We start from the raw sequence: 15,708 nt of genomic DNA on the forward strand, positions 1-15,708 counted from the left end.
TAACACCCTGGCAAAGACCCCAGGAGATTGTCCAGGCTTGCTCCTAGAACGGCTCCTCGAAGCATGGAAAAAGCAATGCCCACACTGAGTGAAGCTGAAATGCCAGAATTGCCATGGTGGATGATAGAGGAAGAAATTAAAAGACTCATGGGAATGAGCATGCTGAAATGGATTTATTATACATGGCCAGAGGGCCATCAGATGATAATGTTTCATGGGAATGTCCAGAGAACACAGTACTTACCAAGTCCATAAAGAATGTGCTGGTGAGAGGGGTACCAACATCACTAAAAATAAGTCTAGTATTTACTGTCCTCTGTAGACCAGGGCTGAGAATAGGAGAGGGTATTACAGAACTTGGCTCACAGATAGCACGGGTGATAATAGTACCCTGACACATAGAGGCCGGGGCAATGCCTAACCATCCCAGAGGGCAAGAGGTAGCAATTATCATAACTACTGGCAAGGTCAGAATGGCAACCAAGACTTAAAGAGATAGTTAATAGAACCTGCCATCCTTACAGGCAAAATAGATGGGCAGCCAACAAGGATACTACTTTATACCAGTAGAAGAAGCCAGGGATAGATGACTGGGAAGTCAGAAGCAATTGCCCCCCCCCCCCACCGCCCCCCAAATTAATAATAAATTGTCCAGCTTCTAGACTGGAACCTATTTTCAGATCTGGAACCCACTGCCTAAAGAGATGCACAAGTCCCCAGGAAGAAGGATGTAGCAACAGCATGGCAAATATAAACAATGATTCCCCCGGTCCTTCACCAAATGGAACTATCGCTACTTACTCAGATAACTGTGCATGGGGAAAGGGGAAGAGCTATACATTTTGAGGATTATTGGATATAGGATCTGAGTTGACACTGATACCTAGATACCCAAAGCATTGTAATGTCTCTCATGTAGAGTGAAGACACTTAACCACAGTCCAGCTTACAGGTACCGTGGTTCTATGAACCCAGGGCTATAACAGCTGTCTCATCCTCTGTCATAATTAGTATAGAGAGATATGGACTATCTGGATATCCCACAGAACATCACATTGATCCATTACAGTGATGATAAGTTGATCAAGCTACATGTACAAGAAAAGGTGATCACACTGAAGGCTTTGGTAAGACATATGAGCTCAGAGAATGGGAGATAAACTCTGTGAAGAATAAATTGTGATCATAGGCCTGCTACATCAGTAAACTTTTTAACTGTCTAAGAGTAAGGGCTATGCTGGGTTATCCCTCCAAAGTAAGGGCAAATTATTACATCATGCATCTCCTACCATGAAAAAGGAAGCACAATGCCTGGGGTCTTCTTTGGTTTTTGGAAGAGGCAAATTTGACACCTAGGAACACTGACAGTAGAGGCTGCCAGCTTTGAGGGGAATCCTGAGAAAGAAAGAGTTCTACAGTAGGCCCAGGCTGTGGTGCAAACATCCCTGCTACTGGCATCATACTCTATGGTAAACTCTATAGTGTTGAAGGTATTAGTAGTGGAGAAGAATGTTGAGTGGAGTTTGTGGTAAGCCTCAGTGGGAGAATCATAGTACAGGGCTCTGAGGTTCTGTAGTAAGGCCATGCCATCTGCAGCAAACAAACATCTTTAGAAAATAACTCCTGGCATGATATTTGGCCACCTGAACATAGACACCAAGCCACCATGTGGTCATGGAATTCACATGACCATGGAACACCAAATGCCTATGTGGCCAGAATTGTCGATCATAAGATGGGTTCTGTCAAACCCAGCAAGTCATAGGTTGGGAGGCCAGAAATAATCCATCGAACATGAGCAGAACCAAAGGGCACAACATGCTATATAAGCAGGTATCCCAAACTCCAGGGTACCCAGCACTGCTGCATCAACAGTCCTCCTTCAGCTCGTACTTACGGCTCTATGGGGGATCCCATATGACTGGCTGAAGGAAGAGAGGAAAAAAGTCCAACCTTGGTTTATGGATGGGTCAGCACACTATGTGTGTTGCAGACAAAAATGGCCAGCAGCTTTACTGTATAGACTTCTCAGTAGTGGACTTAACAAGTGCAAGGGAAAATCCTTACAATGGGCTGAGCTTCAGGCAGTGTACCTGGCCACCACTTTGTATGGAAAGAGATGTGGTCCAAGTTAGAACATATATAGACTAACGGACAGTAGCAAAGGTCTGGCTGGTTATTCAGGCACCTGGAAGGATAAAGACTGTAAGATGGAGGACAAGAAGATCTAGGGTAGAAGCATGGATATATGGGAGTGGGCACAAATTGTGAAGATCTTTAGATCACATATTAATTCTCACCAGAAAACATCTGTCATGGAAGATGTACTGAACAGCTTGTAGACAAATTTACCCAGTAACTTAGCACTGGCCAGCCTCAGGCATTAGCCACCCAGCACTGGCAAGATGGGCACATGACCAAGTGGGCCAGAGTGGCAGGCTACTCATGGGTGCAACAGCATGGATTCCTACTTATCAAGACAATCTAGCAAACCAGCTAGCAACAAAGACCAAGCTGAGCCACTAACATGGCACCATTCCTTGAGGGCAACTTAGTGGGAAATTGACTAGATTGGAATCATATCATCCTGAAAAGGCCAGTGGTTCCTTCTTACAGGAATAGACACATAGTCTGAATAGATACTGTCATGGTTTGAATTATGTCCCCCCAAAAATGTGTGTATCAATTTGGCTGGGCCATGATTCCCAGAATTGTGTCATTGGCCTCCATTTTGTGGTTGTAATTTTATGTTAAAGAGGATTAGGATGGGATTGCAACACCACCTTTACCCAGGTCACATCTCTGATCCAATGTAAAGGGAGTTTCCCTGGGGTGTGGCCTGCACCACCTTTTATCTCTCAAGAGATAAAAGGAAAGGGAAGCAAGCAGAGAGTTGGGGACCTCATACCATCAAGAAAGCAGTGCCAGGAGCAGAGCGCATCCTTTGGACTGGGGTCCCTGCGCCGAGAAGCTCCTAGTCCGGGGGAACACTGATGAGAAGGCCGACAGAGAGAAAAAGCCTTCCTCTGGAGCTGACGCCCTGAATTTGGACTTTCAGCCTACCTTACTGTGAAGAAATAAATTTCTCTTTGTTAAAGCCATCCACTTGTGGTATTTCTGTTATAGCAGCACTAGATAACTAAGACAGATACATATTCTGAATATCCTTACCTCACTATAAGGGCCTCAGTGAGTACCACTATCCAAAGGCATCTGGAGTGTTTGATCCACTGGTCTGGTATTCCCATATAATATCACACCAGAAAAGAGTACTCACTTTATATCAGAGGAGTTGTATAAGTGGACCCAAGACCATGTATCTCAAACAACATGATCCAGAAGCTGCCAGCCTAATAGATAACTGCAAAGACCTACTGAAGTTGCAACGGAAGCTGAAGCACTTGTTTGGAGGTAACAGCCTGTGAAAATGGGGTACCATTTCCTGGGATGTGTTATATGCACTGCATCAGAGACTTTTACATGAGTCTGGAAACAAAGGGTTAGAAGCGGGAGCGGCATCACTTACCATCACTCTCAATGGAGTAGTTTGTGCTCTCTCTCCCCTCCAAGTCTGGGCTGTGCGGGACTAGAGGTCCTGGTCCCCAAAGGGGGCATATTTCAGCAGGGAACATAGCAAGAGTCCCATTGAATTATAAGCTAAAGTTGCCACCTGGACATTTAGGGCTCCTTGTGTCCATATACCAGGAGCAAGAAAAGGAGTCATAGTCTTGACAGGGGTAATTGACCCTAGTCATAGAGAGGAACCTAATCACGACAGGTCTGCTTGCTATTGTATTATATGGGCATAAAGGAATATGCGTGGAACCCAGGTGATCTCTTTAGGTGCCTCTTAGTATTTTCAAGCCCAATTCTGACTATAAATGGACAGATTCAGCAATCCCAGCCAGAAAAGAGCATGGTGTCTGGGCACTCTCAGGTCCCTCAGAGATAAGGACATGGGTCATGACAGGGGGTAAGCATCTAAGGCCAGCAGAATGCTATCTGAAGGTGAGGGAAACGAGAATGGATAGTGGAGAGCCAATAAGTATAAATTTCAGCCCAATACCAAATGCAGCAGAAGGAATTGTAGTTTATCCCACTAATCTCCCTCTTCTAAGCTTCCCCACAGGAAGAGATGTCCACCAGAATACTTGAGGAACTGTTCCCAGAATATATATGGAGAAACAGATCACAGCAGTGCAAAGACTGGACTGTGTAAAAGCCAAATAAACCACTTGGATTCTCCTTCAAGGAATGTCTTGCTAACCAGCTGCAGGCAGTAAAATCAGCAGAGAGACTCTAGATGTCATCTCTTGGGGGTCTGCCTCAGTTGCAGAGAACAACTCAGCTGAGCACACTCCCTACCTTGGGCAGCCTACATGCAATGAATGATCAAGGAAGGGGTATAAAGACCCTGACCATTTTGGCCCCATTCAACACAAGTCTGTCATTCAATATTCACTCCAGAACTCGCTGTCATGTTGGCGGAGGCTGCTATATAGTTCTATTTCTTATCTGTGCAGCCAACTTCCTCCCTCTTCCTTTCACAGCTGTTGATCCCTAACAAAATTTTGCACCCTAAACTCCAATCTGTTTCTGGAAAACCCAACCTAACACAATGAACATAGTAACGACAAAAAGCACCTAACACCTCTAAGGCCAGCGACACAGGAAAAAGTTGGGTTTATTAGAGCATGGATGATTAAAGGAGATCCCCGCAGAGTGGAGACCCAAACCTCTAAGGAGAGCACAGTGACCAGCTTCTGCTGGTGCCTCAGGAGCTCAGAGGATGCTCACTCTGCCAACCCCAGAGGTGAAAAGCAAATCTCCGAGGGGGTCAGTGGCTGACTGGTGCTGGTATTTCTGAGCAGGAGGATGGTTCTAATACTGCAAACAAAACTAGAATCCAAAACCAAATATGGTTACCTAAGTGAATGGCCCCATCTGAAATGACACTGATCATAACTTTAAGCACACAGGAAAGTAAACTCCCTTCTCCCCTCGTCTATTGCTCCAGTCTACTTCTACTGCCCTCAGTTGGCACAACTAACAGGAAGGGAGCTGGCAAAACAGAACTGTGGTTCCTTAGAAGCACATCCAGAACATTACATAGTAGAGTGCAAAAGTCGGAGGGGGTTTAGAAATGAGAGACAACAGCTTCAAAACTATGTCACTGCTATGCTTTTTTCAGGAAACATAGAGACGACTTCCAGGAAAAATGAGCTTTTAATATTGCTTAAAACATTGAAGAGTAAATAGAAACATGCTAGGGATACTTTGATGTGCTATATAATGCTTATGATCCTGACATGAGGGATCCCTGGGTGTTATTTTAAACCATAGGCCATGCCCTAATGTTTCTCTGCCTTAAAAAGAAAAATTAAACATATTTTGTAATAAAGTGTGAGCCTTATTCTTCTTCCTGTTCTTTATTTTCATCCTTTTCTTCCTCTTTTTCTTCCTTTTCTTTTATGTCTGTCTTACAAAGCACAAGGATGAAATAAAAAAATAAAATAATCAAAGGAATGAGCCACCATAATGATGGATAAGCCACACCTCCCACCTCTTCTATGACATTGTAAGGTGGGCCGCTATCATCACTACCTCCGTAGCCTTTCATCAAGCAGTAGGGAGGTGCCCACCCATGGTCACAGTGACAGTGCTGTTTATTGTTACAGATCCCCCTCATGTTGCAGGTCTCAGGCTGACAATCTTGTGGCAGATAAGATAGATGGACACACTTATTGTGGATGCAGATCTTTTCCAAACCACATACTGTGCCATCCTTCACTTGACCAATATCAGGTATGGACATCCCTAAATGATAGTCAGTGCCCCAGCAAGTGGTGCCATTGAAGTGAATCTGATGCACTGTAGAATGTTGTGTCAGATTGGGAATTACTCCCACATTTTCACACTGAATTCTCCCACACAGGATATCAGGGGTCTCACATTTTAGATATACTATGTCTGTAATACCACAGTGACCAAAACGATTTCCTTGAGTGTTGATTTTTTGGTAACAGCTCTGAGATGCACTTCTTGCATCTTTGCCAAAAATCTCTTTACACTGTGTATCATGGCTATTGCATCTCTTTTCATAGCAGTAGGCACTGTCATTACAGGGTATCCCATTCTGCACATAAACATCTTCTGGGCACTGATGAAAAGTTCCACTGCACCACTCTGGAAGATCACATTCACTGACCTGTTGTCTACACAAATAACCTGAATGAATAAAATTGCAATCTTTACAGCATAGCCCAAAAGCACAAGCAGCCCCTGGACTCAGAGTGCAGTTTGAAAGACAACAGGGATCATTAGCACACTGATGTATGGTTCCACAGTCACACTCCTCTCCTTCTTCAACCATTAGGTTTCCACAGAACTTCACCCTAAAGATCTTCTCTGGATTTGGAGGAGAGCGAAGACAAACTCCTTTCCTGATAGTGTTGTCCCAATATTCTGCATAACTACAATTGCTAAATTTAGTTGTTATCTTTTGACTGGGAAACATTATGCACCATTTTTGTTCACACACACACCATTTAGTGTCATGCAGCATACCCAAATTATGACCAAGCTCGTGGGTCACAATAAGGGCAAAAGAAAACAACTGGTTTCCTTGGAAACTATCAACTCCACAGTTAAAAGGAGGAACGCATATTCCTCTAACATAGGCAATACCAAGCTTGTCAGCAAATGATTGTTTTATGAAAAGATGTGTAGTATCACTTGGCAGTCGTGCATCGAGGTGCAATTTCTTCCAAATGGAAAATTCCTCCGCAACCTGATCTATGTCATTTGATAAAGATGGGTTTCCTTCATTCCAGATCTCAATACCAATCAAAATTACATCAACATCAAAAGGGCCATATAAGGAATCCACAATATGGACAACAATAAATACTTCCTGCTGCACCACTGAGGTATTTCTAAGTGAGTGAAGAAATCGATTATAGTCCACCACCACTACCAGTTCAAGAAAATGCCGGTGGGTCCACCATCCATGATAAGAACTTTGCTTCAGTGTGGAATTATATGTCTTTTGCAACTCCAATTGGCGTGCTATTTCCTCTTCTGTTAAGCCACACCTCATGGGTGAGAATTGTGTTTCATTACTGTCTATCTTGTACACCAGGTGTTCAAATGTGGCAGAGTGCCTCCTGGGTTCAATTTCATAAGTGAGGCCATTTATCTGTAGCACCCCTCGAAAGCCCCCAAAACAGGTACTGAGAGCAACCAGGGACTCAAACACCCCTTCCACATAACCATGGTAGTAGCAGTTATCTGGGACAAAAGGCTGATCCTCACGGAGGGCACGCTGGTCTGTATAGGTGAACACTGGGAGGTGTTTGGAAACCAAGAACTTCTTGACCCTCATGTGGACAATGTGTCTCTGGCCCCCAAGCCGTAGACTGTAGGAGAGCCAGCCTGGAGCCCTTGCGCTTCTGCCTCTGCCAGTCACCTTCAAAGGGATCATCACTTCCGGAGAGATGAAGTGCTGGGAAGGCCTGGCCTGGGAGTGGCCAGAAACGGACAGAGACGCTCCTACCCAGAGCAGGAGAGGAATGACCCTGATGTGCACTAGGCCTTCACCCCCTGCCATTATGGAGCCAACTGTCCAGAATAGAAGAGGGCAAGGCATGAGACACTGCTGGTCTGGCTCAGTGTACAGAGCTGAATTGTTATGGATCCATCCTGGCAGAGTTGGAACATCAGAGCTGCGGTGCTGAAAGTGAAAATAAAAGAAGAGCTAGAATAGGGTTGGTGGGATAGGTAGGATGGGAGACAGAAAGAAGGTAAAAATGATTCTTGAACTGGGACAAGGCTTGAAGCAATAAACTGCCTTAGATCTTCTCTCATATATTTGAGAGGGTTGGACTCTAGGGGGATAGATGAAGATCTGTCATAAGTGGATAATTGTTGAACCTGGATGAAGGATGCATTATATACTATTCTCTAAACATGTAAAACTGCATGAAATTTTCCATATTAAAGACATGTTGGCATTTGACTCACAAATTTCTCCATCCAAAAACCTACCCTATTATCTTTAGCAAGCATGTGGACAATGCATCCAATACACATCATTTTTTTTTTTTTTTTTACCTTCCTTTATTCAGGTGGTTTGTTCCATCTCTCCTTTATTTTTTGCAGACATCTTATTTAGGTCTCACTCATGATCTAAGTTAACAGTCAACAAAACCCACTTATGGGCTTATTGGTATTGGGAGACCTTGGCCAATAAAGATAAATTATTATTTTAAAACACATTCTTATCTGCAGAAAAGCCCCAGGGATTCACAGGAAGGAAGCCACACTGATGGGGTAGCAGGTAATGGGGCTGCTGTTTTGGGACAGGGCACACAGCCCCATGGGCCTCCTATCACAGCATGAAGGCAGCAGTCTTCCTTCCACCCAGCCCAGCTGCATTGTGTTCTTAAGCATAACAAGAGACTGATTTTGGTCAAGTCAACATAGATTCTATTCTATTTTTTACATGGCTGGTAAGTTACCTGGATCTACCAATTGCAGTTTGAATTTTCTGTAGAAAACTGGATTGAGGAGCTTAAGCCTAGAGTCAGTTCATTTAATGATCAGAAGACCACAATTTGAGTAGACTTTGAAACCTCATTACTGTTGAAAATATAAATTCTAGCTCAGGTTGAAGTTAATTTTGCTCACTCACTAAGTTTGAGTTAAAAGGATCATTAATAATTTGCTTAACATTTAAAGCAAAAGTTAAAACAACCAAAACCAAACCCATTGCCATCAAGTTGATTCTGACTCATAGTGACCCTGTAGGAGAGAACACAAATGCTCTATAGGGTTTCCAAGGAGTGGCTGGTGAATTCGAACTGTCGGCCTTTTGGTTAGCAGCCAAGCTCTTAACCAATTGGAGACAAATTATTAATAGATACTGGTGTCCTGGATAGTCTAAACAGGGAGACAAATGATGGAATCAGCAGTATACAGGATGAGCAATATCCTTAGCATTATGATGGCAAGGGAGTCCTGCTGGCACAGTGGTTAAGAGCTATGGCGAGCTATGGCTGCCAGCCAAAAGGTCAGCAGTTTGAATTCCCCAGCCACTCCTTGGAAACCCTATAGGACAGTTGTACAACGGGTTTTTTTGTTTTTTGTTTTTTTGGTTTATGATGGCAAGAAAACTGGCATCCACCTCAGTACAGTACTTTCCTGGAACTAATGGCTGGTTTCCATATCCCACAAAGGGAAACCAGGATCATTAGGTTAAACCTCTTACAGCAAGCGTCTCTGATAGAGGTGAAATTCTAACTTCCAGATTTCCTTTCCACGTCTCTCTTCGTAGTGTTCTTGGTATTTGCTATAGACTTTGAGACATTAAGATGGGAATGAGTGAAGTGGGAGAGGATTATGAAAGATAAAGCTTTCTAGAGAAGGAAGTTAACCTAAATTAACCTTTGTCAGAAACATTGCTAGATAATAATATGAAAGTTTATTGCCAAGAAACTTTGAGACAGACCAGTCTTTGAAGGAACATCTCATAACCATTAATTATGTGAACCGTGTCACTCCAAAGCCCTTCCCTCTACCATTACTGGCACTGCAAAGCAGTGTGGGAATCTTCCTCTGCATCAATCATTAATACTTTCTACAATTTCTGCAGGTGCCTTAAACTCCTCAAAACTCTATCTTAGGTCTTCACTCATCTTCAGTCACAGCCTAATTCAGTGTTTTTCAAACTACAGGTCACAAACCATAATGGGTCATGAAATCATTTTGGTGGGCCACAAATGAATGAAGCACAATAAAGTAGAAACTATCGAAGTGCTTTATACAGATCATAGTTATCACTTGGCTATTTCCTATCACCACAGAAGGTGTTAGCACCAATTCTGTGACACCTCTTATGCTCATTATCCAATATTTACTCAATTTCAAACCTACAAATTCACAGTTTGGTCTGTGCTACTGGGGCTGGGACTCTGCAAACTATATTTCTCCATTGTTAACTGGCTTCCTTTTAGGTTTTGCCAATAGGGGCACTACAGGCAAACTAAAAGGCAAAAGGAGGGAACAAGAGATTTGTTACTTCCTGTTTGCCTGCTATTACTCTCCATGGAGCCCCGCAATGGTGCTTTTTTTTGCTGGTGGTGGATAGTTGATAACCACATTTTCAAAAAAAGCTCCATCAAGCCCCATCAAATATATGAACACCACCTGAACAGTACCCTCTCCTTCGAAGTCTGAGAACTAGATCTGCAAAGCAATCCTTCAGTCCTCTGGGAAACAGTATCCCTTTCTCAAAGGTCTCAGTACCAGCTCTACTAGGCCACTCCTCAAAGTGCCTGGGTATCAGCCCTGGGTGGGCAGCATCCTTTCCTTTGAGGTCTGAGTCACAGCTTTTGGAGGCCACTCTTGCAAGTCCCTAGGATAACAGAACCAGCTCAGCATTACCTCCTCAGAAGTCCACCTATCAGCTCCACAAGACCCCTTTTCTGAGTCCTAAACTACCAGCACCACTGGGCAATACCTTATCCTCTCTGATCCAGAACCCAGATCAATGAGGCCCATGGTGAGAGTTTCTAGGTATGATAATCCCAATCTCTTTGTTACCCCTAGCCTTAGGGGGAATTTAGCTGCTTTCAACAAATCCTACCTCTGTATACCTCAGTGTTCCTTTTTCGCCTTTTCAGTCCTCTAATACCTTTCCACAAATTCCCTATATTAATTTCTCTTGGTTAGTTTCCCTTTTCTGGACTTGGCACCAGAAGTGATCACAACAGAGACAAATAAAATGGGAATCTGGGGTTGGTTTCTGCATGTCTTTGGCCTTAAACACAGTGCTAAACTCCTGTCCAATGGGGAATAGGCATGTAGTGGCATCACAATTAATTAAGTTACCACCCAGTGTTGATTGTGATGAAGTACTTATTGAAGCACTGTGTAGGGGGACCAAGTGACTACTGTGATGATGACTATAGGTACTTCAAGGACTGTGGGGAGACATGGCTATATTTTCCTGTACTGGGGATTTACACAATGAGGCTCAATGCTCTAAATTCTCAGCACAAATAGAGAACTTATAACAGTCAGCCTAGAAGAATCTCATTTCTTGTAGCCACAGGGCGGGCCCACTTCACTAAAAATCAAAATTCAATTGTGAGGTTTGCAGAATTACCATGTAAATTAAATATACAGTTTTGCCAAGACTCTCATGTGAAAGTTAGGACATTGAGAATGAAAAGAACCTTGGGATGTGGAATGGACAGTTGCAGGTGGCCAGCTGAGAATCTAGAACTGCTTGAGTATGCCTGAGCATCCTCACCAGTGAAAGCAACCAGAGCTCCCCTATATGACAAATTTAGCCACCCCTAGTTTGAGACCCTGTAATAACCTCTGCCACTACTTATTGTCTGTAGATGCAAACCAAAATCAGATCTCAACATGCTCCAGAGAGACAAGTTAAAAAGTCTAAATTGGGAGGAAATAATGTCTACTCCAAAATAATTGCAGTATTTTACTAATTTATATTGGCAGGGACCAGGGGAGTATATGACGGAATGAATTCTAGGAGTGTTAGAATATGGATGATAGAATAAACACTGAATTACGCCGACTTTATTAACGTGGGAGCACTTACCAGAGACGGGATTTATTGTGCTAGCTTGCACAGTTGGAAATGGATCTATAGCTTTACATGGTTGACTGAAACTTGAACACCATAGAGCCTTACATTCAATGAGGTCGAGATGCGAAGACTTTGCTCACATAACGTATAGGAAAAAAAAATCCAAGGGCTTAGAGAAATCGGAATATTGGTATGGGCTGCAGGAATAAAGTGCTAACCAGAATGTTTGAGTCATAGGGGTCTTTGGGAAAGGCTAACAGTTCATAATAATGCTCTGAATTAAGTTAGTGGGTTGCCTATTTAAATATTACTTGGGTTATAGAACAGGGAAGACACTAGGCTGGGTGGACAAATTCCTTCTATCAAAATACAGAGTCACAACTTCTCACCCAGATTCTAGACTAAGCCAATTTACAGATGCCCCAAGGTCCTTTGATTGAAGAACAGTAGTCCCTTTGAGGAATGATCCTGCAACACAGCCTCAAGTATATCTTGAATATCTGCCAAAACTTTGATTTCTGAGAGCGACGGTGCTGTGGGGGAAATGAAATATCCATGCATATCAGAGATTACTAGACATGTGTCTGAATTGATTCTAGTTCTTGGGGACTCAAAAGCACTACTGTGGGCCACTATTCAAATTGGAATCCTATGGTAGTTCAAGGAATAAATGTAGTTTTGGTCCAAATCTGTTTCAGAGTGAGCTCAATAGGTCTGTGGGCCCTCACTGGAAGTATCTCCACAGTTCCTGAATCCATAAGTGCAATACTCATGCTCAACAACTCGTAAAATCCCTCAGTGACTCCTTGATACATAGTGTTGTATCTATTTTGGTAGGGATGGTCACATACATGACCCTCATCCTCTCGACCCAGCTTTCAAAATAGAAACTTAGAGCAATATTGCATGTTTTGGGGATTGCATAAGTGAGTGCCATCATCAAAGACTGAAAAAACAGAGGTGATAATACATATGACATCTACTTTTAATTTACCTTTTAAACATGTGTAAGGTAGGAGCATCATGTAAAATGACTATGGATTATTCTAAATTTAACCAGAAGATGACTGTAATCACATCTGTTGCTTCAGATACAGGTTTTTTTTCTTTCTTTTTTTTTTTTAATTGTACTTTCGATCAATGTTTACAGAGCAAATTAGTTTCTCATTAAACAATTTATACACATATTGTTTCGTGACATTGGTTGCCACCCCCACAACAGGTCAACACTCTCCCCTTCTCCATCTTGGGATCCCCGTTGCCAGCTTTCCTGTCCCCTCCTGCTTTCTCTTCCTTGCCCTTGGGCTGGTATGCCCATTAGTCTCGTTTTGTTTGAGGCTGTCTAATCTTTGGCTGAAGGGTGAACCTCATGAGTGACTTCAGTACTGAGTTAAAAAGGTGTCCAGGGACCATACACTTGGGGTTTCTCCAGTCTGTCAGACCAGCTCTGTCTGGGACCCCCTATTGTGATCCCTGTCAGAGCAGTCGATGATGGTTGCCGAGCATCATCTAGTTGTGCTGGACTCAGTCTGGTGGAGGCTGTGGTAATTGTGGTCCAGCAGTCCTTTGAATTAATCTTTCCTTTGTGTCTTTGGTTTTCTTCATTCTCTCTTGCTCCCGACGGGGTGAGGCCAGAGGAGGATCTTAGCGCTCACAAGCTTTTAAGACCCCAGACACTACTCATCAAAGTAGGATGTAGAACATTTTGTTTGTAAACTATGTTATCCTAATGGAGCTAGATGTTCCCTGAAACCATGGTCCCCAGCCCTCAGCCCAGTAATTCGGTCCCTCAGGGAGTTTTGATGTGTCTATGGAGCTTCCATGACCTTGCTTTGGTCAAGATGTGCTGGCTTCCTCAGTACTGTGTACTGTCTTACCCTTCATCAAAGTTACCACTTATCTACTGTCTAGTTAGTGTTTTTCCCTCCTCACAACAGCCCTCCCTCGTAACCATCAAAGATTGTTTCTTTTTGTGTGTAAACCTTTTTACAAGTTTTTATAATATAGTGGTCTCATATGGTATTTATCTTTTTGTGATTGACTTATTTTACTCAGCATAACGCCCTCCAGATTCATCCATGTTGTGAGATGTTTCGCAGATTCATCATTGTTCTTTATCATTGAGTAGTATTCCATTGTGTGTATGTACCATAGTTTGTTTATCCATTCATCTGTTGATGGGCATCTAGGTTGTTTCCATCTTTTTGCTATTGTGAACAATGCTGCACTGAACATGGGTGTGTATATGTGTATTTGTGTGACAGCTCTTATTTCTCTAGGATATATTTCTAGGAATGGGATTGCTGGATCATATGGTATTTCTATCTCTAGCTTTTTAAGAAAGCGCCACATCACTTTCCAAAATGGTTATACCATTTTGCATTCCCACCAGCAGTGCATAAGAGTTCCAATCTCCCTGCAGGCTCTCCAACATTTGTTATTTTCTGTTTTTTTAATTCATGCAAGCAATGTCAGGGTGAGATGGTATCTCATTGTGGTTTTAATTTGCATTTCTCTAACGGCTAGTGATCGGGAGCATTTCCTCATATATCTGTTAGTCACCTGAGTGTCTACTTTGGCAAAGTGTCCTGTTCATACCATTTGCCCATTTTTTAACTGGATTATTTGCCTTTTTGTTGTAGAGGTGATGGATTTTTCTATAGATTTTACAGATTGGACCTTTGTCAGATTTGTCATAGCCAAATTTTTTTTCCCAGTCTGTAGGTTCTCTTTTTACTCTTTTGAGGAAGTCTTTTGATGAGAATAAGTGTTTAATTTTTATAAGATCCCACTTATCTAGTTTATCTTCTGGTGTTGGCGTATTGTTAGTTATGGTTTGTATTCTGTTTAGGACATGTACTAGGGCCTCTAGCATTGACCCTATTTTTTCTTCTACGATCTCCTTTTGTTTTTTGTTTTATATTTATGTCTTTGATCCATTTTGAATTAGTTTTTGTGTATGGTGTGAGGTATGGTTCCTGTAGCATGTTTTTTTGAAGATGGACATCCAGTTTTGCCAGCATCATTTGTTAAAAAGACTATCTTTTCCCCATTTGATGGACTTTGGGCCTTGTCGAAGATCAGGTGACCAAAGGAGGATAGATTTATAACTGGGTTCTCAATTCTGTTCCATTGGTCAATGTGTCTGTCATTGTACCAGTACCAGGCTGTTTTGACTACTGTGGCTGTAGAGTAGGTTCCTAGGTCAGCTAGTGCGAGGCCTCCTATTTTATTCTTCTTCAGAAGTGCTTTACTTATCTGGGGCCTCTTCCCTTTTCATATAATGATTAGTTTTCCATCTCTTTAAAGAATGCTGTTGGTATTTGGATCAGGATTACATTGTATTTGTAGATTCCTTTGGGTAGAATTGACATTTTCACAATGTTAAGTACCTACCCATGAACATGGTATGTTTTCCCATTTATTTAGGTTTCTTCTGGTTTCTTGCAGTAGTGTTTTGTAGTTTTCTTTGTATAGGTCTTTCACATCCCTGGTTAGATTTATTTCTAAATTTTTTTTTTAAGAACTATTTTAAATGATATTGTTTCCCAGATTTCTTTTTCTTAGCTCTCTTTATCAGCATATAGGAATCCAACTTATTTTTGTATATATATATCTTGTATCCTTCTACTCTGTGAATCCTTCTGTTAGTTCCACTACTTTTCTTGTGGAGTCTTTTGGGTTTTCTATGTATACTATCATATCGTCTGCAAATAGGAACAGTTTTACTTCTTCCTTACCAATTTGGATGCCCTTTATTTATTTTTCTTGCCTTATTGCTCTAGCTAGGATTTCCAGCACAATGTTAAATAGGAGTGGTGATAAAGGGCATTGCTGTCTTGTTCCTGTTCTCAAGGGAAATGTTTTCAGCCTCTCTCCATTAAGAATGATACTGGCTGTTGGTTTTGTATAGACATCATTTATTATGTTAAGGAATTTCTCTTCTCTACCTATTTTGTTGAGAGTTTTTATCAGGAATTGTTGTTGGGCTTTGACAAATGCCTTTTCTGCATTGATTAAGATGATCATGTGATTCTTCTCTTTTGTTTAATTATGTGGTGGATTATGTTGATTGATTTTCTAATGTTGAA

General features: G+C 42.1%; 1 protein-coding gene across 1 annotated transcript; it reads right to left on the bottom strand.

Moving 5' to 3' along the window:
* Positions 1-5,410: 5,410 nt before the first annotated feature.
* Positions 5,411-7,648, bottom strand: LOC101352596 (disintegrin and metalloproteinase domain-containing protein 20). Its single transcript, XM_023726117.1, has one exon. The coding sequence runs from the start codon at positions 7,646-7,648 to the stop codon at positions 5,411-5,413; it is 2,238 nt and encodes a 745-aa protein (XP_023581885.1).
* Positions 7,649-15,708: the final 8,060 nt, after the last annotated feature.

This window comes from Trichechus manatus, unplaced genomic scaffold (genome assembly GCF_000243295.1).
Source record: "Trichechus manatus latirostris isolate Lorelei unplaced genomic scaffold, TriManLat1.0 scaffold00010, whole genome shotgun sequence".
NCBI lineage: Eukaryota > Metazoa > Chordata > Mammalia > Sirenia > Trichechidae > Trichechus > Trichechus manatus.